This window comes from Pteronotus mesoamericanus, unplaced genomic scaffold, assembly GCF_021234165.1.
Source record: "Pteronotus mesoamericanus isolate MK-2021 breed Mesoamerican mustached bat unplaced genomic scaffold, CSHL_Meso_final contig_116, whole genome shotgun sequence".
Classification (NCBI taxonomy): Eukaryota; Metazoa; Chordata; class Mammalia; order Chiroptera; family Mormoopidae; genus Pteronotus; species Pteronotus mesoamericanus.
In genome coordinates this window covers 30420820-30448090 of record NW_026555027.1, presented here as the reverse complement: position 1 = coordinate 30448090, position 27271 = coordinate 30420820, and the positions used below count along the sequence as shown (strand labels likewise).

Sequence of the window (27271 nt, the reverse complement as noted above, 5' to 3'; positions counted from 1 at the left end):
TACCTGCAACAAATTTTCTTTCATAGTTCAACATAATTTAATAGGAAATTTATAATTGTTTGAATTTAAACATGCTCATAGTAATAAAAGTATTATTTTGGTTTGACAGTAAATTTCTGCACTGATAAAGTGATTTTTTTTAGAAGCATGTAGTATGGAAGATGAGAAGATATTTTATTTTTTAACTTATGTATATAATGTAATTTATTTTTTTATTTAGTTTTTTTATGTTATCAGACTTTTAAACACAGATTCACATGGTATGTAATAAAATAAGTATACAGTTAGTTTTTTGAATGTCATTAGTATTTCTATTTAAAGGAAAAAACAGTGTGAAGAATGAAGGACTTAGTATAATAACTTGAATACAAAACTCTAGAAGACAACAAATAGGATCAGTTAAAGCCAGAGCCAGTTAGAACTAGAGCTCTGAGCCGAAAGTTTAAGTTGTAACACGCTCAGTACATTTCTGACTTTTTAGTCACCTAGTAGTCAAATATACCACTTATCCTCAATATTTATATTACGTGGCTGTCAAAGGAAAAAGCTAAAATGTAGGAAGTACCTCTTTAAATACTACTTTCTTCCTTAGACTATAGCCCCTGATGTGTGTGTGCACATGTGTGTTTATGTGTGCACCTAGCAGCATTTTTATTTCTCTTCTGGATAAATGTTAGCTATTGAGCAAAGTAAATATGCATACACATGCACATATATGTGTGTATGCTTGTTATAAAATTCTTGATGCATATGGTAAGCTTAGAACATGCTTTCCAGAGAACCAAAAACATCTTAGTCAATAATCTACTGTGCACTTAGTAGTTACACAATAAAATATAAGTTGTTATTACTGGTTGAGTGTGACCACAATGATAAAATGACTGACAGAGCCAGTGCCATCAACAAATACCTGTTGAATTTGTTGGGTCCTTCTAGAAACTCATGATCTATGACATATAATCAGAGAAACCATGACATTATTTGTAGAAAGAAAAATCCTTAAATATTACCTGCAAGTCAGCTGGTTAATATATAGTACAGTTATTGAACATACTAATATACAACATGCATTTAATAAGACTTATGAAGAGGAATTTGAAGAACAAGGAAACATCGTACCTTACAAAGTTGAATTAGCTGGTGCAGACAGTCGACAAAGGTAAGACCTTTCTAATTCACCTTTGATGCTTATTAAAAAAAAAACCCAAAATCAACTATCTTTTTAAATGAGAAATTTGTACTGTAAAAAATAAATAGCTTTAATGTTAGAGTGTATTTTACTAAAGCTGTGTTTAAATTTGTGTACAGTATTGCTAATAGATGTCAACATTCAGCCATTTGAAATTTGTGCATAAAGATATGTTTATACACTTCCCTAACATCTGGATTATTTAATAAATGCTTCTGAGTTTAAGAATTTATTATTATTTGAAATTACTGACCAAGGCTGATATATTTCATATGAACTTTGTTCATTTCTTCAAAAAGATAACTCTATATTTTCTTTACTTTAGTTTGGTACGAACCCTAAATAAAACAGATATTATTAATGATTAGTTTGAGAGATGAAAAGACTCCCAAACTGTAGATTGCTTCCTTAGTAGATTTTACTGTGTGATGAATAAAGTATAATGGTTCACTTCACAAATTTTGTACAATTTTGTCATTTCCAAATGAAGAATAATATCTAGCTGTATTCGTTAGTAATGCTAAAAATTACTTTAAGCCCTCTTCACTAGAAACTTTAGCTAGGATTTCAGTTGTTTTGACAAAAAGTCTTAAATTGATTAAACAGAAAAATGAAGTTTCTATTAAGTAGCCCCTTTGCCAATTCTTTACTTATATACTCAGATCATCTTAGGCCCCTTTCAGTGTTTTTGGAACAGCAGTGGGCTTTTGTGATGCACTCAGGCCTGAAAAGCCCCTTCATCGGACACATAGACCCAGATACCTAGCAGCAAAAGTGCTTTTGACATTTGACATGTTGACAGAAAGCAGTAGACAACCTTCTGGTCAGTAGATGAGGTTTTCATCCACTACTATATCTCTAAGGAAATGCATGGCATTTCTGCTCTCTAATTTTATTGTTTTATATATCTTATAAATTTTTGCTTTGACCTCCATGTATGGTATTAGATAAGGCAGAAAAAGTTACTGATCATGGTTTGGCAATAGTTTAGCAACTTGAGTTTGTAGGTGCCCTTAGAGCTTCTTATTTCCTAAGAAAAATCATAAAGAATCATAGGTGACAACAGAAGAGGACCTTCTTGTTTAAGCATAATCCATGAGTTTTTATGATGGTAGTATGTAGAGTTTGCATAAATGTCAGGTGTTATTAAATATATTAGTTCATAGAAAATGTTATTTAAATTGTAATAATGTTTATATATAGTAATCATCATTAAAAATGGAACAAATTCCACATATGCTATTTTAACTCTTATAGTTCATTGATGATAACTAAAAGTTTATTTAAGTATAAAACTTTGATCTAATAGAAGGAGACTTGACTTTGGGTACTGAACACAATAAATCATACAAATGATGTATTATAGAATTGTACACCTGAAACTTACATAGTTTTATTAACCAATGCCACCCCAATAAAATGAATAAAAAAAACCTTGATTTCATCAGATTTCAATAAACTTGAAAGATAACTCTTCATCTTTTGAAGAATGAATATAAGGATCAAAACTTATTCCAGAATATTTTTAAAAAGAAGCTTTCAATTACAATTTTGTACTTAAATCTGTGTTGGCCCAGTTGCCTATTTGCTTTAAATCCATAATACCATTTAGTTACTTGTTGTTTAGAATGTGCCCCACAGCAAGGCTGAAACAAGTATTAAATCTGTGTGAATGTCCCTATTCCCTGAGGGTTTTATTATATTTGCTTTAGCAAGCTGGGACTCTTTACATTTTTAACATTATTTCTTTCAACTCTATTCTTTTGCTTGTCCATAAACATGAAAGTTGCACATTGCATGATTATCAGAATAGCTTTCTGTGTGAAAACGACATCCATCAGCATCATGTTTTTACCCAGGGGAAAACAGGCCTCCTACATCTTTATCTAAACAACAGCTCTTATCATGAAGATAACTCAAAAGGTAACTTTTTTCCTTGATTACTATTATTAACAATACATGTTGGTAATTTAATAAAACCAAGTGGTATTGCAGTATACAAAAGCTTTGACTGTTTTACTGTTCATTTTAAACGCAGAAAGTTTAGTACTTGGAAGAAAACTGGTTGAAAATATACCCACATGGGAGCTTAGGACTTTACTGGACTGCAAATCTAGTCCGGAAGGTATTTTTTGACTTACCTTCCGGTATGGAGTATGGTGTTCCAGTTATTTGTGGGAAAATGCTGAATATAAATGTCTACTGAGTGTTACTTTAAAGACACTTAATTTATGTACATAGACTTTATTTTTAGAGCAGTTTTAGGTTCGCAGCAAAATTGAGCAGGAAGGAAAGAGTTCCCATATACTCTTTGCCACCACAAACTCATAGCTTCCCCCACTATCAGTATCTCAAACCAGACTAGCGCACTCTCAATCAACGAACATGCATCAGCACATCGTGACCGCGCCATATCCATAGTTTACATTAAGGGTCGGTCTTGGTTCCACATTCTCTGGGAATAATGACATGTATCCAGCATTATAGTTTCATACAAAATAGTTTTACTGCTCTGAAACTCCTTCGTGTTCTGCTTTCTCATACTTCTTTCCTTCCTAACCCCTGGCTACCACTTATATTTTTACTGTCTCCATAGTTTTGCCTTTTTCAGAATGTCATATATCTGGAATCATGCAATATACAGTCTTCAAATTGGTTTCTTTCACTTAGTAATATATATTTAAAGGTGCTGTCATGCTTTATCATGGCTTGATAGCTCATTTCTTTTTAGTGTTGAAATTCCATTGTTTGAATGTACCACAAATTATTTACACTTGTACATTCACTTATTGAAAACCATCTTGGGTGTTTCCAAGTTTTGGCAATTATGAATAAAGCTATTATAAATATCTATGTGTAGATTTTTTGTTTGGACCTACATTTTCTGCTCATTCGGGTAATATCAAGAAGTGTGATTGTTGGATCATATTTTGTGTATATTTGGTTTTGTAAGAAATCATGAAACTGTCTCCCAAAGTGGCTGTGCCATTTTGCATTCCCATCACCATCAAATGACAGTTGCTGTTCTCCACGTTGCTGTCAGCTCTGGTATTCGCAGTGTTCCAGATTTTTGCCATTCTAATAATTGTGTAGGGGTACTTCATTGTTTTTATTTTCAGTTCCTTAAAGGCTTATGATGTTGAACATCTTTTAATATGCTTATTTTCTATCAGTGTATCTTCTTTGATGAGGTGTCTGTTAAGGTTTTTGGCCCATTTTTAAGTTGGGTTGTACATTTTCTTATTGTTGAGGTTTAAGAGTTCTTTTGTATATTCTGGATAATAGTGCTTTACCAGATACGTATTTTGCAAACATTCTCTCCAAGTCTATCTGTGGCTTGACTTCTTATTCTCTTGGCAGTGTCTTTTACAGGACAGATATTTTTTATTTTAATAAAATCCAGTTTATCAATTATTTCTTTCATGGATTCTGCTTTTGGTGTTAGGTTCAAAAAAGTCATCATGATATCCAATATGACCTACATTTTCTCTAGTGTACTAGGAGTTTTATAATTTTACATTTTATATTTAAATCTATATTCATTTTCAGTAAATTTCTGTGAAGGATGTGAGGGCTATGTCCAGATTAATTTTTTGGGCATGTGGCAGTTCAGTTGTTCAGCACCATGTGTTGAAAAAAACCTTTGCACCAGTGTATTTGCCTTTGCTCTTTTGTCAGAGATTGGAGGACTATATTTATGTGGGTCTATTTGTAGCTTCTCTATTCTGTTTCATTAATCTGTTTTTTATACTCCTGCTAATACCACATTGTCTTTATTAGTATTGTCATATAGTAATTCTTGAAGTTGTATAGTGACAGTTTTCTGACTTTGTTCTTCTCCTTCAATACTATGTGGCTAGTGTGGGTCTTTTACCTCTCAATATAATCTTTAGAATAAACTTATCAATATTCACAAAATGGTTTGCTGAGATTTTGATTGAGAGTGCATGGTATCTATAGATCAGTTTGGGAAGAACTGACATCTTGATGATATTGAAACTTCCTAGCCATGAACATGAACTATATATTTATTTGTTCTTCAATTTCCTTCATCAGAGATTTCTAGTTTTCTCATGTAGATATGTACATAGTTCATTAGATTTCTTTCTTTACTTTTTAAAAGATTTTATTTTTAGACAGAGGGGAAGGTAGGGAGAAAGAGAGGAAGAGAAACATTAATATGTGGTTGCCACTAGCTTGCCCCCTACTGGGGACCTGGCCTGCAATTCAGGCATGTGCCCTGACTGGTAATCGAACTGACGGCATTTTGGTTCGCAGGCCAGCACTCAGTCCACTGAGCCACAGCAGCCAGGGCAGTTTATTAGATTTATACCTAAGCATTTCATTTGTTTGTATGCTAATGTAAATGGTATTATGTTAACTTCAAATTCCACTTGTTCATATTGATGTATAGGAAAGCAACTGACTTTTGTATGTTGACCTTGTATCCTGCAACCTTGCAATAATCACTTAGTTTTTTTCTTTTTGTTTATGCTTTTGGATTTTGTACTTAGACGATCATATCATCTGTGAACAATATCAGATTTCTTTCCAATCTGTATATCTTTTATTTATTTTTCTTGTTTTATTGATTAGCTAGAATTTCTAATTCAACCTTGAAAAAGGAGAGTTAAGAGGGAAAAACTTAACCTTGTTCTTCATTGTAAGAGTAAAGCTCCTAGTTTCTCATCATTAAGTATGATGTGAACTATAGTTTTTTGTAGTCTTTATCAGGTTGAGGAATTTCCCTTTCTTTCTAGTTTTTTAAGAGTTTATTTTTTAATCATAAATAGGTGTTAGATTTTTGTCATGCTTTTTCTGTATCGATTGATATGATCCTGTGATTTTTCTTCTTTAATCTGATGTGATGAATTAAATTGATGTATGAATGTTAAACCAAGATATCTAACTTTTATGACTTAACAGGGCTTCCAATAAATAGACAAAATTAAATCATGCCTGTACTTTCTGCATCACATTTTAAGCATTAATAAATAGCTATTTTGTCTTCTTTTCAGCAAAGTATCCTAATAATGGAATTTTATCACCCTGAAAAGTAGTATAGAGGTTAGTTGCAGACATTTACATGTAACAAATGTCATGTGTTTCTACCAAACAACAACAACAACAACCACCACCACCAAATAATTTCTATTTAAGTTTAGAAGGAAAGTACAGCATTATTGTGGAAGTTTCATTAAACTGAATAGTGTTTATAAGGTTTTTCTTATTAAAGCATTTCTATGACACACAAGTTATTGCATTTCCCATAGTATTTGTACAATTTAAGAGGTAATAGTTGTCAGAAGTGAACATTCTAAATACTATGTGGAATTGCCAAGCTCTATCAACATTTGATTGCCACAAGTCCTGTGGCTTACAAGGTAGAATTCACATCACTGGAGACTATTTCAATCATAGCCTCTACTGTTTTACACAATATACTTATATAGATAAGCTATTTATATTGGAAGGAGAATAAGGGATAATCAGATGACGCTGTATTAAATCTGCATAATTATATGAATATTTTTTATTATGAAAACGATGTGATACAAAAATTGTCAAATGATTTTTATTCTTCAGAAAATCTAGACCAATGTTTCACAGCCTGGGTTGCACATTATAATCACCCAGAGAATTGGTGGGGGAAAAACACACATACAAAAGATAATGCAGGGCTTGAGTCCCACTCCCAGTGTCTGAGTCAGCTGGTTTGGGGTCAGGCCTACACACTGACAGCTTTAAAGAGTACCTTCAGATGAATCCATTGTGCAGCCAGACTGAAACCAGTGATCTAAACCAAGTGATATATTAAAAGCAGACATGATGAGGTGGCGACTAATAAAATCTTGCTCATTTTGTCGCTTTCCAGAGGCAGGTGTCCCAGCTTAAACGTCCCATGTGTCCCTAGCTGCTGCTCTTTTTAGGTGGCAGACTTCCCTTTGCCTTCTCTTCATCACTAGCATGCTAAGGAAAAGAGGTTAAAATGTGGAACTAAGATTGCTTCTGCATTATTTCTCATAAATTGCTGTTGTAAAACTTGAGTGGGAGAAGAGGTAGGAGTGGAAATTGAACCATGGGCTGAATTAAAATTTGCATCAATTTCAAGATTTTATTAAAAAATAAAATCTTGCTTCCCTCCATTAGTCTCTAGCTCATTAAGGTTTGAATGCCTAAGTAAATCATGATTATCATTTATGAACAAAAACTGTGTAATAGTAATTTAACACTGAGAACTCAGTATAAGAATGTTAATAAAATAGTGTTTATTGATACAGGTTTACACCACAGAACATTTGGTTTAGGAACAGATTAATCAATTTATTTTCTTTAAATTTATTTATTTAACTCTTATAAATGTGTGTTTTTGACAGCAGGAACTTCAAATACAAAATTTGATAAAGATGTCGACCCTGATGTTTATTCTCCTGCTGTTGAAAAATTAGGGGAAAACAGCTTCTTTGAAAGACATTTCAAAGAGAAAAGTGTAAAAGATATGGAAAGTAATCAGAAGTTGGATAATTCCTGCATATCATTTGAGAGCAAGGATTCTTTGCCTAATGTAGATTTAGAACCACCTTCTGTTAAGGAGAAATTACCAGAAGGCATCAAAGAATCCATGGAATTTAGCAACCTTCCTGAGAGGCCAGAGTTTGAAGATTCAAAAACTGCAGAGTCACCACTGGTAAATTTCTATTATGTTTATTATACTAAAAATTTTATAAGAAACATCATAAGAAAGTTTCATACTCACATACTATATTCTTAAATGTTGCTTCTTATTGAAGTTAAATGCACTACCATATATAGTCATGAGGTAGTTGAAGTTTGAGTTATATGGGAAAGAATGTTAATGACTTACAGCTTCTGTAAATACGTGGTTGGTATAACAAATAAAAGTTTAAGGCTCATCTCATGCACCATATTGAGAGCGCTGTTACCTTTCTAAATGACATTCGTTACTATGAATAATTTAGTATAATAAATCCTTTCTAGTTTTTTATTCTTTAGTCACTGGTTAAAATGAATAAAAGGCACATATGTAGATAGAAGCAGTTTTTGTGGCTTACTGTAAGTATAGGATTTAAAGATAATGCCTTCAGGAACATGGCAAATAAAGAAATGGGGTGAAATTTTTGTTTCTTAGGAAAAAAAGATAAAGTAGGTCATTATTGCATTATTGCCAAAATTTAAAACTATTTATAAATCTCTGTTCTACATACTGAAAATCTTAATAATGATTATTGATAATAAATTCTTGGGTAATTGAACAAGATGAATGTTAAATTCCTTGGAAACTGGAAAGATAAACATTTGTACAATCCTTTGAAGGCATTTGAAATGAATTTCCATGGTGCCTAACTGAAGGTGGTACCAAAAATTGGACTGAGTATTGAGCTGATGCTGCTTCTGTGTGGGGATTGGAATTCTGTGCCCACTTTGTGATGGGCCTTGTTCCCTTTTGAAGAGTGAAATTGGAACTGAGACCCCTACAGAACCTTCGTTGCCTGAAAGTCTGCTTGGTCTCTGAAGGGCTTCACCAGCAGACATATTCACAGATGCAAGAAGATAAAAGGAAACTGATTTCTCTGGGGATCTGGGTCAGGTCAATACAATATCAAACTTGAAAAACAGATATCTCGAGCTTTCAGATAGCATAGGTTTAGAGCTTGAATATACATTTCCTGCTTGGAATCTCCAAGCCACAAAATTAGCATTAATGTTGATCCATGTCTATCTGTTGATACCCTGAGTGTATCTGACAAAACTAAATTCCAGTTATTATTATTTTTTTTATTGTTCAAATACATTTGTCTCCATTTTCCTGGCACAACTTTCCCCTTCCTCACTTTGGCTTTGTCCATGGGTCATTTATACATGTTCTTAACTAAGCTGTGGGAATGCCTTCCCGGAATGCCTTCCCCCAAATAAACCCTCACTGCAGATGAGCTGTTCTCCCCACTTCTCAGTGAAGAAGACAGTTGATCATAGATTGAATTTCTGCAGTTAGCACAAACAAGACCTCTAATTTTCTCGTTTCCACAGGGCATTATGAAGAGAGTGAGGTGACATCTGCATGTGCAGTGTTTTGTATTGTAGGAGAGAAATCCTGAGCATAGGAAATCCCATTTTCTACTGGGCATAGGTCTGCCCCACCTTTGTCCTACTGGGAGACATAATCTTCTGTAACCTAATAAAAGGCATTTGGCAAAACTCACAGATACATAAACTGTGGTAATTCATATCGTAATAGAAAGTAATGTAGTAGCTGAAATAAAATAGAACTACTTTCATTAGCATGGATACATCTCAAAAATATGATATTAAAATTGAAATGTAAAAGGATACATAGTTTGATAGCATTTTTGGAAATATTTATGATGTTTAAACTCTTTATGGATACACTCAAATGTAATAATAGGCAAAAATATCATTGGAATAGAGTATGTCAACTTCAGTGAAATACAATTAGCTTGATTTATAAAGATTAATATATATTTTTGGTATAGAAATCTGAAGCAGATCTTTTAAATTACTGATATTGTGTGATCAAATTGAATCATGTGCTGTACATATCTACATATTTAAAGTATTTCATAATTACAATTGAAATGTTAAAAAACTACTAATCATATTTTGATCTCTCATGCTACTATTGTAAAATAATTGGTAAACGATTACTTCATAGAGCACTGTGCTTTATAAATAATCTACTTTCTTTTCATCCCTAATGACTACATGCACTGTTTGTATGTTCCTCCTGAGCAGAAACTACTTAAAAATCTGTTGTGCTCCAGTGGAAAACTCAAGAGTTGAGCAATAAGGACAATTTTTAGCAATGGCATTACTTGACTTCCAAATTGAGTGTAAGAGAGTTCATTTTGCACTTCAGTTTTCAGAAATTGAGATCTTCATAAAGGTGGAACCACCTATGGAATTAAGTACTAACAAGCAGCAGTGAGGTAGGGTCAGGTGCCGCGAAGAACACGGTCTAGTCAGGAGCTCTTGGTTCAGTTTCGGAAACAACCAATATTTAACTTTGTGAGTCTGGGAAGAACAAACAAACCCCCTCTTATTGCAACCACGGCTTATAAACCCTTCCAGATTTGTAATTGCCTAGTCCATACACGAGCTCCGCTAGGACTGACAGGGTTCTGTAAATTGGTTTCAGTGTCTGGGAGAACCAGTGAAGATGTGATTAGAGTGGACTTGGACTTATCTTTGAAGGAGATAATTTATTGGTCACTAAGTTGGTTAACATTTACCATTTATATGACTTATAAATTTTAATAGTTATAATAATTTTCTTTTCATTGGTTATCATCTTGAACAGACTGCACTGAGGCATTCATTAGATCCATTAAGGAACTTTTAAATACTGATAGCCATTCTCGTATATTTTAAGCCCATCTGGAGCTCTCACTTCTGAATCATGAATCTGTTTCCTATTACACTCATGTATTTTTTAATCTCATTTATAGTCTTCCCTAGGATGAAAACAAATCAAAAAATGAATTCATAAGGTGATGGAATATGCCTAAGCATCAAATGAAATAGACCTATATTCAAACCTAAGTCAGCTAGTTTCTAGCTATACAAACTCAAGTTACTTAGCTCACTCCTGCCTCAGTCTCCTACTTGCTTCATGATGAGTATTTTGTTAATTTGGACTTCGTCTATGACTATGGTCAGATCAGTTAATCCCTTTGATATTTTCCTTCCATCTTTGAAATTATTTTATATACAGAAAAAAATACTAGCTTGAAAACACAGCATATGAGAGAGATTCTGTATGTGTAAAGACATTGAGGAAAAAAAATAAAGGAAAAAAGGAAGAAAGGAAAGCTTTTTTTCATGAACTCTTATACTCCTTGGATTGATAGCAACTTCATATAATTATGTAATTGTGGTTTATACATTTCTCAAAACCTACTATATATAAATGTTATCATGTCTCCACTACTAGAACTCAAACTGGATGAGGGCAGAATCCATGCAACATAGTAGGTGCTCAGTGAATGAGCGTACTGTTTTGTGTTGATGAGATGAACTTAATTTTGTTGACTATTTTGTTTTCTAGTTGTTACAAGAAATAGCCTGCAGAAGTGAACCTATAATTGAACAATATCAGGGACTTCAAAGATTCTTTGTTTCTGATAAGAATGAAAGACTAAACTTACTTCCTTCTCATAACTTAGAATGCAGCTCTTCCAGCATTATTAGGATTACCATTGCAGGTAAATTCAGACATCAGATGGCCTATGGACCAACCTAACAATTTTCTGATGTGTTTTTTTAAAACAGTCCATCGTCATTTTAGGAAACACTGGCTGATTCTGTTCAACAAATAAAATCTCATTTTTCTCTAGCAGAAATTACTAGCACTGTGTGAGTTGCCACATATTTATATTGGAGGCTGCCATCAGGATGAGAGATACCATGACTCTAACGACACTGGGGAGAGATTATTTTTAGCATTTAGAAATGTGGCCCTTACTAAACTGTAAAATAAAAATTATTTGAATCAATTTATTAACTGTTAAGCATTGTAGGATGATTTTTAAATGCCATCTTAAAAGAAAATCCCCAAAATCTCAGGATCTGTGAGATTTCTGAGACATAGCTGCGATTTCCTTTTGAAACTAGATTTTGGTGTCCTGTGTATTCTTAGGTTTCTTATGTGTTTAAATGTGTTTACTCACATACAAACTATTATACTTTATTTATATTGCTAAATACTTCTTAAATTATTGTTTCTATTCAAACATATGTGTAGTATCTTGGCAATTCAGAGTTTATTTTTCTTTTTATTAAACCATGTGAATCTAATGGTTTTTGTCGTATAATTATGAGATTTTATCTTTTCTAATATATACCAAACTGTTATGAATGTTCCTTATTTAGCTAAATATTATTCAGTAAGACAATATCATTTCATTTATTAATAAATTCACTAATCAATCAGCAACAACATGAATTCTTCTCCTTTTTAAAATTTATGTAATTGTACTATTTTTCTATGTGAGGAGACAGAGACTGGATCCCAGACCACAGTATAAGTGCACATGCTGACAGAAGAGTTGCCTTGGGTGTTGTGTGGAGTGCCCAGAGCTCGCCGACCGGCAGAGCCCGGCAGAGGACCGGTAAGGTGGGCTGTGAGACCTCACTGACGTACTGGTGACTCTCTTTGTTTATCAGTTTGTCTTTGGCACTTTATTAACCACCTGGAAATTATTTTTTTTGGTTTTATAATTTAAACTTAGTCATTCTAACTAACTGTCCTCTACTTTTCTTTCCAAATTAAAAAAAAAAATCCTAAAATAGTCCTTATTTCTGTCAAAAAGCCAGAGTTACACTTAGTTATTTTCTGCAGCAAGGTATTAAAGCATAATATTTTTAAAATGTAGCTCAGAATATAGTGTATGCTTTGAACAATACTCATCTACTCAGTTCCATTACATGTAGAGAAAAACAGTGTATTTATACTAAGTTTTGCATACTCCTCCACAGTTTACTGCTGGTAAGTGTGGGTGATACACCTCCATTCTAAACCAAAGGCTGAGTATGTTAATTCTGGGATCTACTTCATTTACTCTATTCTCTAACCAAAATAATTGCAAGATTTTTCTATGGGATAACTCTTTTGACATGTTGAATGTTTGTTGTAACATTTTCTTAGTGAGTATATAGATCTTTATTGTTACCCTATAATACCTACTAAAGTAGGTTTCTTTTATGCCGAATTTTATATGAATTTGCAGTAGACGACTGATGAATTAAGGCAATTCAACACAGATGTGTTGAGTGTGTTAGCATTGTGCTGCTCTGGGGGGAAAAGATGTGTAAGTAATGTTCCTAGATGGGTTTGTTCAGGGGGAACACTTGCAAAGGGAGCTAGCTGCCTTTGTTTGAAGGCCATCTTCAAGCCATAAATTTAATTACATATGATTTGTCCAGATGTGCAAGATTTATATGTCTCTCTTGCCCTAAATCTTATAATTAAAGCTCCTGGCTAGAATAGTTATTTTTCATATGCATTTATGTTGTGAAACTGTCAGATAGGAGATTTTTTAATGGAAAAACTATTCATTTAAAAGAAATGTGTTTTTTTTTTTTGGCTCTCTTGTTAGGTACCCATACTCATATCAGACTCTAGGTCAGCTTCAAAAAGTCTTGTTTGCTTCCTTCTGCGGCAGTCAAAAGAATTGTGTCAAGTCACTGTATATTGATGAAAACAAATTCACATGCATGCTGTGAGAAATTTGCCTAAGACAGATCTTTATATATAAGTAGCCCAATGCCTTTAATTATCCATTTGGAACGGTCAGTTGAAATCAATAACTTAATATAAAAACCATTTGTGAGAGCACCTACCTTTAGGCCAGCCACTTCCAGGCACTGGTGATAAAAATAAGCCCTCTGATGTGAATATGTTTCTGGTCAAGAGGCCTAGGTAAACATGGCTTGCCACCTTGCACAGCCACAGCAAAAATTGCAACTAGACTACATAACAAATATCACTCAGAATTGTCAGAAAATCTAGCTGTATGGAAGTCCAACAACCAAGAAATTAAAGAAGTCACATTTGTCCAGGTCTAGGGGGGCCGGAGAAGTGGAGATGTGTGGAGAGGTGCTGAGGCACAGAGGTGCAAAGATGCAGAAAGCACAGTCCCACACCCATGTGTGGCGGATAAAGTTTGGGAGGGATATCTTGGGAGCGAAGGATCTCAGCCCCACACCAGACCACCCAGTCCAATGTTCCAGTGCCAGGAACATAAATTCCCATAACTTCTGGCTGTAAAACTCAGTGGGTGTTGCGGTGGTGGAAGAATCTGCGAGATTCTCAGGAGTCTCCTCTTAAAGGGCCCCCAACTGACTTAGGACTTATGCAGACTCACTCCCTCTGGGCTCCAGCACTGGGCAGCAGCTGAAAGGGCACCAGTGGCATACAGGGAGAAATTGAAGTGTCTGGTATCAGGGCAAGGGCCTGGGAACAGCTTCTTCCAGAGGCCAGGCAGTGGCATTGTTCCCTTTGTGAGTCCTTTCCCACACAGAGCCACAGAGAAGTGACACCGTATCTGAGGTTCCATTATCCTGGTCTACATGTGTTGCCCCGCCTTGGTTATTACCTAAGTCTCCACCCCATCCAACCTATGGCTGCACTTTCTATAATGAGCCACACTACTAAGACATGGAGTCAAAGCAGCTCTATTTAATATGTAGAAACAAACACAGGGAGGCTGCCAAAATGAGGAGGCAAAGAAACATGGCCCAAATGAAAGAACAGAACAAAACTCCAGAAATAGAACTAAACAAAGTGGAGGTAAGCAATCTATTGGATGCAGAGTTCAAAACACTGGTTATTAGGATGTTCAAAGAACTCATTGGGTACTTCAACAGCATAAAAAAGACCCAGATAGAAATGAAGGTTACACTAAGTGAAATAAAGAAAAATTTACAGGGAACCAAGATTGGAGTGGATAAAGCTGAAAATCAAATCAATGATTTGGAACATAAAGAAGAAAAAAATAACATTCAATAAGAATAGCAAGAAGCAAAAAGAATCCAAAAAAATAAGGATAAGCTAAGGAGCCATTGAGGCAACTTCAAGTGTTCCAACATTCAAATCATTCAAATCAGAAGGGGCTGGCAAGAAATATTCAAAGTGATCAAAAGCAGGGACCTACAACCTAAGATTACTCTATCCAGCCAGGTTATCATTTAGAGTTGAAGGGCTGAGAAATTGCTTCCCAGGCAAGATAAAACTAAAGGAGTTCATCATCACTAAGCCATTATTATATGAAATGTTAAAGGAACTTATTTAAAAAAAAGAAGAATATCAAAATTATGAACATTAAAATGGTAATTAATTCACAGCTATCAACAATCAAATCTAAAGAACAAACTAAGCAAACAAGGAACACAGAAACGGAATCATAGATTTGGAGATCATTTGCAGGGTTATCAGGCGGGGGAGGGGGAAAATAAGGGGAAGGTTACAGGGATTGAGAAGTGCAAATTGGTAAGTAAAGAATAGATGGGGGGTGTTAAGAACAGTACAGGAAATGTAGTAGCCAAAGAACTTATATGCATGTCCTATGGACATGAACTAAGGGGGGTTGCCAGAGGTAATTGGGGGGGTACCAGGTGGAAGGGGGCAAAGGGGGAAAGTTAGAACAGTTGTAATAGCATAATCAGTGGAATATATTTACAAAATAAGCCCTCCTTTCCATACCCTGAGAGCTTAGAGTCCAATGCAAGGGTTGTCACTTGTCGGTGGGGGTGTAGTCAGCTGGGATACCTGTTGTAATGCAGCTTTCTGGACCTCACTCGTAGAGCTTATGATTCATTAAGGCTGAGATAAGATCCAGGGATTTGCATTTATTTTATCCCAACTCCATGTTATAATAATATAGTAGGCCAAAAGTTGTATGTTGAGAAAACTGATATATAGATATATAAACATCAATTACACCACCTGTAAGTTTTATAAAAGGACCATTGGTAACATACTTTTGGAGATCGACATAGAATTAATAACAGTTATAATAAATGTAAGTATCTGTGCAATCTTTTAGTAATGGAGATGATAAAATAATTGCCACTGAAAAGTTTAAATATACAATGTGTTAGAGACTAAATGACATTTCAGTCGAATCTCGAAGAATTCATAAGATTTACCAGTTAGGGACAGAGAGAAATGGCTTTATGGGGACAGAAATGGCTTTATCTTTGTGCCCCAAAATAAAGTAAAATTTTCCTGGCTATGCCATAAATTATGGAAATCCTATATTCTCATGTGAGGCTAGTATATAAAGGAATTTGTATTTCTGTAAATTTTTTAAGTTTGTGAATGTAAAAGGCTATTATGAAATAACATATGTGTTTAACAGCAAGTCCATTGATTCTACCCACCTCCTGCCAAAAGCTGCCCTAATCCTCCCCCGACCCATCTTTATGTCTCTGTAAATGGCACCACCGTCCAAATACTGCTAAGTCTGAACCCTGGGAATCATTTTGACTCTTACTCATCACCTCCTATTCATCCCTAGATTCTGCTTTTTTCAGCTCTAAAATCGACCTTAAATCTCACCACTTCTATCTTTAGTGCTCAAGATGAACCCAAGCCAGTTTTTTATCATCTCTTACTTGTCTCCCCAAAATTTACTTTTACCTTTCCACAAAACTATGATTCATTTCCATCAAATTCTAGTATTTATAGTCAGTGGATGAATTATTCATATTTGTTGTCATAAAGTTGTTTATAATTTATAGAGAGTGAATCATATTTTTCACACACTTAAGCCATAGATTGCATTGTGTCAATCTTCTGCTAAAAAGCATCCCATAACTTCTTAGATTAAGTAGAAAAAAATTATGTTGCTTACTGTGCATCACACAACACCATGCTGGCCCTGCCTGTCTTTCCTCATTGCAGCTTCTCCCACATTACAGCCCCACTGGCTTTCTTTCTGTTTGTGAACAAGCCACATTCTTACTTTACTTCTTAGCTTTACAATTTCCTCTTCCCTCTGATCCAGGATGGTCTGAAGCCTCCTCTCCATCTTCATGCCCTTTTTCCTATGATCCATTCTTTCCCATTATTTAGCCTCAGGCCAGGTACTGCCTTCTTAAAGAGAGGTTTTCTTAGACCACCCCATCTATTTAATGCTGGTCTCTTGAGTCCCTTAATCACATTTATCATCCCTTATCTTTCTCAAAGAACCTATCACTAAATAAAATTGTTTTCATTTTCTTGTTTATTTTATGCTTACCCCAGCCGTAGTGAGAAGGAAAACAAGCAGGTCGCCTGTCCTGGTCATTGGTGCCTCCTCAGTGGTGGCTCAGGGCCCGGGAGCACTGTGAACACTGACGGAAGTGAGATGGCAGGACTGCGTGTTAGTCTGGCTTGCAGCAGGGGAAGGGACCACGTCTTGTACACTTTGGAATATCTGGATCCTGACACAGTGCGAGGCCATTTGAAGATTTGACGCATGTTTTTGTAATTGAATTGGGTTGGGTGTGAACTTACAAGTTCTTGGGATTTGAGTAGTTTTAAGACATCATTCTGTCCAACTCCTTAATTTTACTAGTGAGATATGAATTTTCATGTTTCAGATGTAATCCGATTTCTAGTTCAGGGAGACTAGACAATAAGGTTCTTGCTTCCCAGGTTAGCGTTTTGTTTTTCCACCAAGCCATAATGCTAAATAAAATTTTAATGTGTTTCAAGAACCTTTAGAAAATATATTCCTATTTCTTAGGTGCAAATGCTTAGTAATTTACATAGGTGAGTGAGACTATCAATAGACAATGTTTTACAACTTTAGTTTAAGAATAAAATATTGGTCCATTGATCAGAATGGAATTTGCCATTGAAACACCGTGCAAGAAGCATGTTGATCTGATTATGCTCCATCAATTCTAATTTATAATTAGAATAGCAACAATAACTACTGTTGTATTGAATACTATTCAGTGAGTGATTCATATTTTTCATATTCTTAGCATTCTTGTGGCCAGTAATATAACACAATATTTCCAATATTCAGTGCGGTCTTATTAGTGGTCATAGAACATATATTCATTAGCTAACACCGAGAACAATTTCTTGTGTTCTGTTTTCAGTATAACTGTCATCAGTGTTAATCTATAATTTCCCAAGATTACATTGCCAGTGATAGCACAGGTTAGTCCTAAAATATAATTTCCCAAGATTACATTGCCAGTGATAGCACAGGTTAGTCCTAAAATAATTTCCTATATTTGTAATCTAAAAACTGGACTTTTAAAAAGGTATGGAGTGATCCATGCAATAGTGATATTTTTCATTAATGCCAACCTTAACTGTGTCTCAAATCTTAACCCAGCAGTAACATTAATAAGCTTATACAATGAACATTAGAGAGAATGACAGACTCATCCACATGTGTAAAGTAAATGAGTAAAATCCAGGACCAAACTGAAGTATCTTCTGTCTGTTTCTGCAAGTTGATTACTCTAAATTGCTTTTCGAATATATTTCCATCAAGAAAAACGGTCTCTCTCTTTGCTGTGTGCTAAGCATAAGTCTGATAATCGCTGGTGTACTTTTATTTATTTTTTCTCAATTGGTATCAATTAACTTCAAATACTGTGGCAACCAGATGTTGTAATAAGAGTTCAGCCGGCATTTGTACTCTCCTAAATTTTCTAAAGGACATCAACATTATGTTAAAGTTTTCTCACCTTGTATTTATCTGTGTTGGCAGAAATCTAGTTTTTGTTAATAACATCTTTTTGTTTTATTTTAATAAAAGTTCTAAATCCCTTAAATTTTACTTAGCTGAGACCTAGCACAATGTAGATATAAGGGTATGGTTTTCTCCAGGGATCTAGAATTTTCTATTTATACAGGTGAATTGTTACACTCACTGACCTGTGCTTCTGTTACTGTTCCTACTATTGCTTCACTAAGCAGGAATGGCAAATTGCTTTTCTAGATGGTTATGAATAAAATATTGATTCTTTACATCTTATAGATAAAAGGGGAAATCATTTCTGAATTCTTGTCATTAAAAAAATTAAAGTAATTCTTAAGGATATTTACATTTATTTTTCTTACAACATAAGCACATTTTTTTGTCAGTTACTTTTTCTTTAGAATTGTCTGAACACAAACAGACACAAAAGGTCAGGATCTTATTTTAATTTATTCATAATTTTATTCCAACAAAATTGTTTTCAAAATTGATTTCTGAAATGTTCATTAAAATTGGTGCCCTTCAGGACTTACCTGAGTTATTTTTAATTGCTTAAATAATTACATGCTGCACTAAGATTCTTCCTAGGATACTAGCTACGTTCAAAGTAGATCTTTAAAGTTTCAAAAAAAAAAAAAGGAATAGCTCAATAGTCAGTAAATGTTTAATACATGACAACTGCCTAAAATTCAGAACAACTCTTTTGAGTTTTACTTTTTCCTTTGAGTCAATAGACTGGCGTAATATTATGGCATATGTTCAGTCAAATCATAATTTTTATGATAAAGACAATTGTACTTCTCCCGAGAATTTAATATTTTATACAACATCAATTTGTGTTAAGGGAATACAAGCTTATCTTATAAATCATTTATACTTAATACAAATATATTTATCTAAATCAGAACAATGAATCAGTACCTTAAAAACTTTACCTGTGCTATGCATTTCTAAATTAATTTGCATAGACATTTTGCTTTAGTTAATATTCAAATTATTTTATCTTTTTCCAAATGTAGAAAAATTATGGAAAAATAACCCCAAAGTGTTCTTTATGCATAAGAAAAATAATTTGGGATTAGCAGTTTGTGGTACATTATGGATGATAACCTAAAATTTGATTTTTCATAAACTCTTTTGCATGACTTAACTGCTGTAAGTTTGAGGGGCTAGTATTTTGTATTTTTAAGGTTTCATTCAAAATTTTAAAAGCAGATGAGGTGAAAAATTTTTGTTTTAGGCCAGACATCACAGAGACCTTTTACAGCAAATTTATGACTGTCTAACTCTGTTAAGAGAAGCTCCAGCAGTTTTTTCCTTCTCTCATCCTCCACCAAGAGGTGTCCCTGTTCAGTTATTACTGAACTGGTGCTTCTGAAGTTGCAGGAATGGAACACATTCATATTACTGATCACAATGAGCCTTTCTCAGACAGTCTGGAGAAGGAATCAAATGTGTGGAAAAATCTTGCAGGTAGTGTTATTATTATTATTATTTTTTCACTATAGACATTGCAAACTCTGCCTTCTGCCTGATTCTTCGTATCGTACTTGCTCCAAGAAAACAAGCTAACCAACAAAAAAGCCTTTCCCTCTTTAACCAGCAACTATTGTGTCTGTTTTCTTGGATATCCCTTGAGGTCACCCTGAAAATGTTATGTGTGGATGCCAGCCATGCAAGAGATAGTCCCCTTTAGGCCACATAATACACGATTAAATTGTATTTCATAAGAAACTTCATGTGGGCAGAAAAATAATTTTTCTTCTCCTTTTTGCAAACCTGTTGAGTGGCTAATCTCTATAGCTTTATGAAAGCTGCTGCTCAACATCCTTGTTAGAGAATTAAGCTGTTAGATCCTTTAAAGCAGCATTTCTTAAGCTTCAGTGTATACAGAAAGCTGCCAGAGATCTTGTTAAAATGCAGATTCAATCTCAGTATGTCTGGGTTGGGGCCCAGATTCTGCAGGTCTAACAAGTACCCAGTTGATAGAATGCTGGTGGTTGGCAGATCAGGTTGAGGAGGAGTTAGGTCTGTGCATTCTCCTTGCTGAAACTCAGTGGATGTAGTCTTGTAAATCATAACCATATTCTTGAATTTACAAAGGCCTGGTTCAGTTACAAAACTTCAGGGGAAGAAATCTTAATTTTCACCAGAAAGTTGTTTGTGCCATTTGATAGAAGCCAGCTGCACATCTAAGAGGCAGGCCAGAAATTTCCCTGGGTCTGTATGTTCCACCCATGGTTCCTCCCTTGGTTTTGTCTGTGTTCTTGTTTTAGTGATATCTACCTTAGATTCACAACTTTGCTGTTTTCCTAAAAATAATCCATGTTGATTTTGAAAAATTCAGTCAATATAGAAAAATACAAAAGGAAGTCAAAATCCCCACAAAATCTTTATATATATATATATATATATATATATATATATATATGAATTTGTAGTTAGAAGGATGAATAGATTATAGGAAAAATAGTAATAATTTTATAAAAATAAATTTAAGATCTATACAATATTTTTAAAAGTTACATATTTATTTACCCAATTTAACAGAAATAATTGAAACTAAAGGAAATTATATAATTTAAATAAATATTTTTTGTAACAGAATATTAAGTTGAACTATATTATACTGCTTTTTGTTAGACAAAAAAACAATGGGATATTGGCAATTTTATATGGTTTATAAACTTGTAATTTTTACAAATACCCCTTTAAAAATTAAGGAAAATGGTAAGAACAAGTCATAAACAATTGAAGCCATTTTTAACTTTATGATTTACTTTAGACAGTAATAATTAAATCCCTATAATAAAGTATAAGAATTCATTTATTTTTTGCTTTTTACACATGTAATTATAGGCAGTATGGGATGCACTCCTGTTATAGCAATGTTGTTCGTGGAGGTCAGGCTCTCCCACGGATCAGGAGGAGAGCATTCCAAGGACCCAGCCAGGGAGATTGTGGTGTGGCAAGATGGTTTATTAGGGTGGAAATAGAAGCTGCTACCTGGGTTTCCAATTTTTCATTGCTGTCCGTCCCACCATGGAAAAAGTCCAGCCGTGTCTTCAGGAAGGCCAAAGCAAAAGACAGGGTCCAGAGCTTCTGTTTCATCTTAAAGCTTAGTAATTTGGAGCCCTCATAGTCTTCTGCAGGCCTCATTAGCTGCTAGACCCACATGGTCCTATATTCCTGGGTAAGACTGAATGTGCTAATAATGCCTGCAATAAGTGAACGTCATGAACGAGAGGGGAGAGAGAGAGAGTGCATTTGTTCCTCTGGGATTATATTAAGTTTGGGATTGGGACAGACCAGGTGCTTTTTCAAAATGACCAATCAACTTCCCAAGCTTTCACGGGCTTTTTCATAGGTCCACCCCCTAGTTAGACTGACAGGCCTCCACTGTCAAGCACTCCCCCTCTGCATCATCCCAACTATCCAAAATGGAAGGGTAAAGAGAGGAATGTTGATTGCCTTGGTGGAGCAATGCTATAATCCCCTGGGGTGTGAAGCTGTAGCTTCCTGGTAAAGCAAATAGGCGTATGCTCCCCAGTTAATTAGGTGCAATATCTAACTCCCTTTGCCCCCTTTAATAACTAGTTAACTACCTATGGTAACAGCGATGGTATAACTTTTCATTTTTTCAAATTTTCCTTTTCTTTATTTTTTTCTTAGTAAAAATTCATATTGATTAAATAATCAGAACCATCATTTTTTTACTACAGCTTCACAGTTTTGAGCCTTTTGATTCTTTGGAAGGTTTAATTAGGGCATCCTTGAGAATGTCTGTGTTTTACCCTTATGATTTATAATAGCGAGTTAGATGAATTTAGTAGATCATAATTTTTTCCCTTGCACTTGTACACTTTTCTCCATTGTCGTCTGTCACTGAATGCAGTGCTAGTTAGTCCTTTAGCACAATTTTTCCCCTTAAATTTTGTTTGAACGTGATTGTCAAATAGGTTTCCCCCCCAGATAGAGTTCACAGTAGCTCAATTTCTTGAGTTCTTTCATGTTTCAGAATGCCTGCTTACCTTTATATTTGAATAGCAAATTGAGGTCACCTTGACCTTTTACTTCACCCTCTCTCTTGCATGTGACCAGCTTCTTTCCTCATTGGATGCTTGAAAAATTTTTTTTTGTATCTTTAAAATTCAGTTAATGAACCAGGATTGCTTTTCAGTTTTAATAATCCAGCCTTTCTTAAAACAGAGGTTTCTCCTTCTGTCTGCAAAATAAGTTGCTTTTTTATTTTCAGAGAATTGTTCTACCATTGTACATATAAATTGCTTTTCTGTTCCATTTGGTTTTCTCCTGCTGAGAAACCCATTTTGTTTATGTTGGATCCTCTTTGTACAGTGTATTTACTTATATTTTCTTCACCTATTTTATCCATTTTTTACTTTCCTTTGCTTTTACTGTGATTCTCTCAAGCGTGGCTTCTATGTCAGAATTTCAATTTTCAGCTGGCTATAGTCCATTCTTTATTGATTGACTTAATAAAATAGCTCTCTAAAGGTATTGCTTTGACTTTCCTTAATAATATTTTACTTTGTTATAATTTCAAACTTACAAAAAAGTTGCAAGAATGCAGAAATAGTACAAGGACTTCTTTATACACTTTATTGAATTAACCACCTGATTGTCTTTTGTCCTTATTTCACATATGTACATATACAGCTCTTTTTTTTTCATGAGCTATTTAAGAGGAAGTTTTAAACATCATGACTCTTTACCAAAAATAATTTAATGTGCATTTCCCATGAACAAGGAGATTCTCTTACCCAACCATAGTTCAATTATCAAAATTAAGAAATTTAACATTGGTATGATTCTCTAATCCACAATGTATATCTAATTTTCAAAAATTGTTTTAATGTTCATTATAGATTTTTTTTCCGGTACAACATTTAATCCAGAAACAGGTTACCATATAATTTTTTCCTTTTCTGATATTTGACATGTTTGATCTATGAGACTCTTGAAATATATTGTTTTTATTATTTCTTTTGTAGCTAAAAACTTTATTGGGAATTTTCTTATGGTCTTGATCTGTTTACTACCAGATTGGTCTTTTATTTAATCATTCTTTGCATGCTATGGATTCTTGGATTCTGGTTTGTTTGTGTAGCTAGTTGCTATAGTCTTTTTTTAAATTTCTTATTTTTTTTGTATCTTGTTCATACTTATTGTGGGTAGCTTTGCTCAGATCTTCTCTCTTTTCTGATATAGTGTGACTTCATTTTTGCTGAAATGCTTTCCATCTGTTACTGAAATATGTCAGTCTTCTCTTTAGAGCAACATTTGTGGGTTGGATATTGTACTCTTCTGTATCCTACCAGCTCAGCATCCTGGAGAGGGTAGATGAAGGGCCAGGGAACTCAGCCTCCTTTGTTGGAGGATCTGGGTTATCTTATCTTTTTTTTTGGATTGTATTAAATGCCAAATTCCATTGAACATGGTTTCAAGTTTGTTTCCTCCCTGTGGGGTCACCTGCAGTTATGTAGTTTTCTTGTGTCTGCTAAGATCTTGTCGTAGGTATATACAGGCTTTAGAAATATTTCAAAAGTTTACGTTTCCCCTTCAACTACTTTTCTCCAAATTGGTGTGATATTGGTAAGACTTGTCTTCAGATGACTTCAGATGACTCTCCTTTTGCTATTATTAGCATATTGGGTGGAGTAGGGGGAGAGGGCAGACTCAGTAGCATTCAGCAACACTACAATGAATCTTCTGTTTATTTCTTTGGCTGCCCCTTGTCAATTTATCAAGTGAACTTGTTTTCTTTGTTTGGTTTTTGATGATTTTACTTTATTTTTATTTTTATGCTTTTTCTATCCATTTCATTCATTAGAAGTTGAGGGAGGAGAATTTATGGTCCATCTTTATCTATTCCTCATTCATTTGCATTATTCTAAATACTAAAAATCAAATGCAAATCTCCTGGGAGGTAATACACTAAAAGCAAATCATAAAATGAAGCATGTCTCTGGTCTGACCTGGATGCAAAAGGATAACCATACCGTTTTTAATCAGAAAATAAAGGGTTTCTTATTTTGATAGATTGATAAGTTCCATTATTTATAAATGAAATATAGTACTTACAAACAATAGTCTTTTTGTATGTGTGTTCCTAACCACTGAACTTTTCCCTTATCTTTATCAGTTTTATTCTTACATACTTCACTCTAGCCCTGTGTCTTTCATTTTATCATGCACCAACCCCAGCATTTTCACTAGAATAGGTACCTTTATATATATGAAAGCAAGCACGCACAGCATGGCCTGTGAACCAGCAGGGCCTTTCCACTGGGCCAGAGCAGAAGGCTGTCACTTATACACATTTGACCCCGGAACAGGTCTCTTTTTATTTGGAAAGATTAGCTTTGGATGAGTGCACAGCTTTGAGACACTCTCCTGGAGCTGAAGAAGTAAGAAGATGACATATCAGCTGAATCAACCCAACACTCAGTGAGGTGACAGATGCTGTAGTGAAATCAGGCCCTATTCTAGAAAATTCACTGATTCTGCACAAGGCTTTTTGTATTCTGTTTAGCATCAATGGGCAGAAAAATTCCACCCACATTTTGCTACTTATGATGCATTCTGGTAAAACTCTGGAGATTTGGTCTCCTGCAGACACAGCTACACAATTTGACTCTTATACAAATGTAAATGTGTTCACGTCCCTGTGAAAGCTGCATTTTTGTGAGCAGCTAACCTTGACCTGGTTTCTGTTTGCTCTAGGAAGCATCCACTTCTACTTGGTTCTGTGGAAAACAGCTTCGTAAAGGAGCCGAGAGAAGAAAAGGCAGAAAATAACTACATTAAGTAAAGCATTTCTCCTTTGATTCAGATTGCTGTGGGTGATATTAGAGCCATTTTAGAAGGAGGTGGGGTGGGCACAGCAGGGGATGTGCGTGTGCAGACACAGCTTCCTGCTGGGTCTGGAGAAAAGGGCAGCAAACAGGGCCATGGGAGCTGGGCTCTGCGGCAGCAGCATGTGAAGGGGGAGCTGGTTCTGAAATGAAATAACCACTTACTAGCTTTGTGACACTGGGCAAATTACTTTCTTAATCTCACTTTCCATCAGTTTCTATCTATAAAAGATGGGTGTAATAATAGGCCCTATCAGAAAATTGTCCAGTGGTTAAATTCAAATGTGTACTAAATATTATATTTAATAATAAGTATTAAACATATTATATGTATTTCTCTCTAAAGTAGTTTGGGTGTCATTCTAAGAGTCCTGGCAAGGCCTTGAGGATTTGAAGTAGACACACACACACAGAAAGAAGGCAGTACTTAGCACACAGTAAACCTTGCAAAAAATGTTAAATTATATAAGAAACAAGTGGGTGGTGCTTTTTATATACAGTAAGGTAAGATGCTCTTAGTAAGTCTAAATTTTTGTTAAAAAAATCTAAAAGCTGTTTCTATTCTAAAACTATGCTTTCCTCTAGACTGCTTTGAGGACTATAGTTAGCTAGAGTTCATGCCATATTATTATTCTCTCCACAAATATCTTTGTAAATAGTACTGCAGTCATTTGCTTAATAAGCTCAACGTACCGGTATAACCTATTTAAGGCACCTTGTCAGTTTTTAGATGTTATAGCCTGAAGAAATTTGGAAAACACAGAAAACATGCATTATGAGAAGGTACCAGTAATAATGCGCTTGAAGGTATGCACCTTATCAATGGTTAAAAATGATTTGTTTGGTCCAAACTCATTCTGACTTGTGGTTTAAGAGCCTCTGTGGTCCTTAAATTCCCATGGAAATCTTATGTTTATATAAGTTCATAGGTCATTTCACTGAGCAAGTAATTAAAGAGAAGAAAGCACTTTTTCTTAAACAAGAAAGAATAAAGATCCACCTGCTATTATCAGATGTAGCCAGCTGTCTGATGCAAAATAGTGAGCCATTGGATTCCTATGTAATTGGAGCTTTTGTTCATTGGTTGGCCATTAAGCATGATATTAAGTTGTAAAAGTCTACTCAGGGTTTATAGTTACCAAATTCACTAGGGACAGTCAGGGAATGAAGGACAATGAAAATTGTTTAGCTTTAAGGCACCTTTGAATTTGAGGAAAATAAATGCTCCCTATAAGTGAAAGTCAACATATTAAAAATTCAGGTGGAAGGTATATGAAACCATTCAATGAGTAGCAATATTCACTGTTTGTTCATATGCACAATGTTGCTCCGTTTGCTCTCCATAGATATTCTGGGAGGAAGATGGGGCAGGAACTACTTTTGGTTTCCCCGTTGTGGATACCAGCTCTGGGCAGTGTAACCGCCCACTGTCTCCACTGGGCACACCGGAGCCCAGGGACCAACCCACCAGCAGGTCTGCCCTGCATTTCTTTGTTTTACCAACATTCCACAATGTCACCTAAATAATTCGAAATGCTTGCTTCAAATCAGTACTGTGACCACTTAAGCAGGAAAGGATGTGGGCAGAATGAAGATAAAGGGAAGAAGGTTTGGAGGATAAGCAAAGGCAAGACCCAGTGGCAGAGTGAAAGAAAGATGCAGGGACAGGAAAACAAGGCTGAAGAGCTGAGCAGGGGGCTCACAGGTTACAGGGCTGGCACAGCCTCCTAGACATTGGGATGTCATTTGCAGCTATGCTACATAGTCCTTTAGGAATTTTTGTTGTTTTTGGTTTTGGCTCATTTTGTAAATAGCTTATCTGCTGTGTTTTTATCCTTTAAGGTTATAACTTTTTAATGTTTTTAAGCTTTTAATGTTTCTTTGGCCTTTCTTCTTTTGTCTTTTATTTATATAAGTGTTTATTGGCATGTGGAATAAAGTATATGAATGTGTTTAAAATT

The 27271-nt window shown here is 34.8% G+C and overlaps 1 protein-coding gene across 1 annotated transcript in view; it reads left to right on the top strand.

The window, feature by feature from the left end:
• ZBBX (zinc finger B-box domain containing) overlaps positions 1 to 27271 on the top strand; it is a 100436-nt gene that overhangs the window by 68390 nt on the left and 4775 nt on the right. The window contains 7 exon segments of the mRNA XM_054576928.1: positions 1080 to 1159; positions 2976 to 3112; positions 7567 to 7877; positions 11274 to 11430; positions 12220 to 12336; positions 19676 to 19798; positions 19801 to 19908. Coding sequence (XP_054432903.1) covers positions 1080 to 1159; positions 2976 to 3112; positions 7567 to 7877; positions 11274 to 11430; positions 12220 to 12336; positions 19676 to 19798; positions 19801 to 19908 — 1033 coding nt within the window.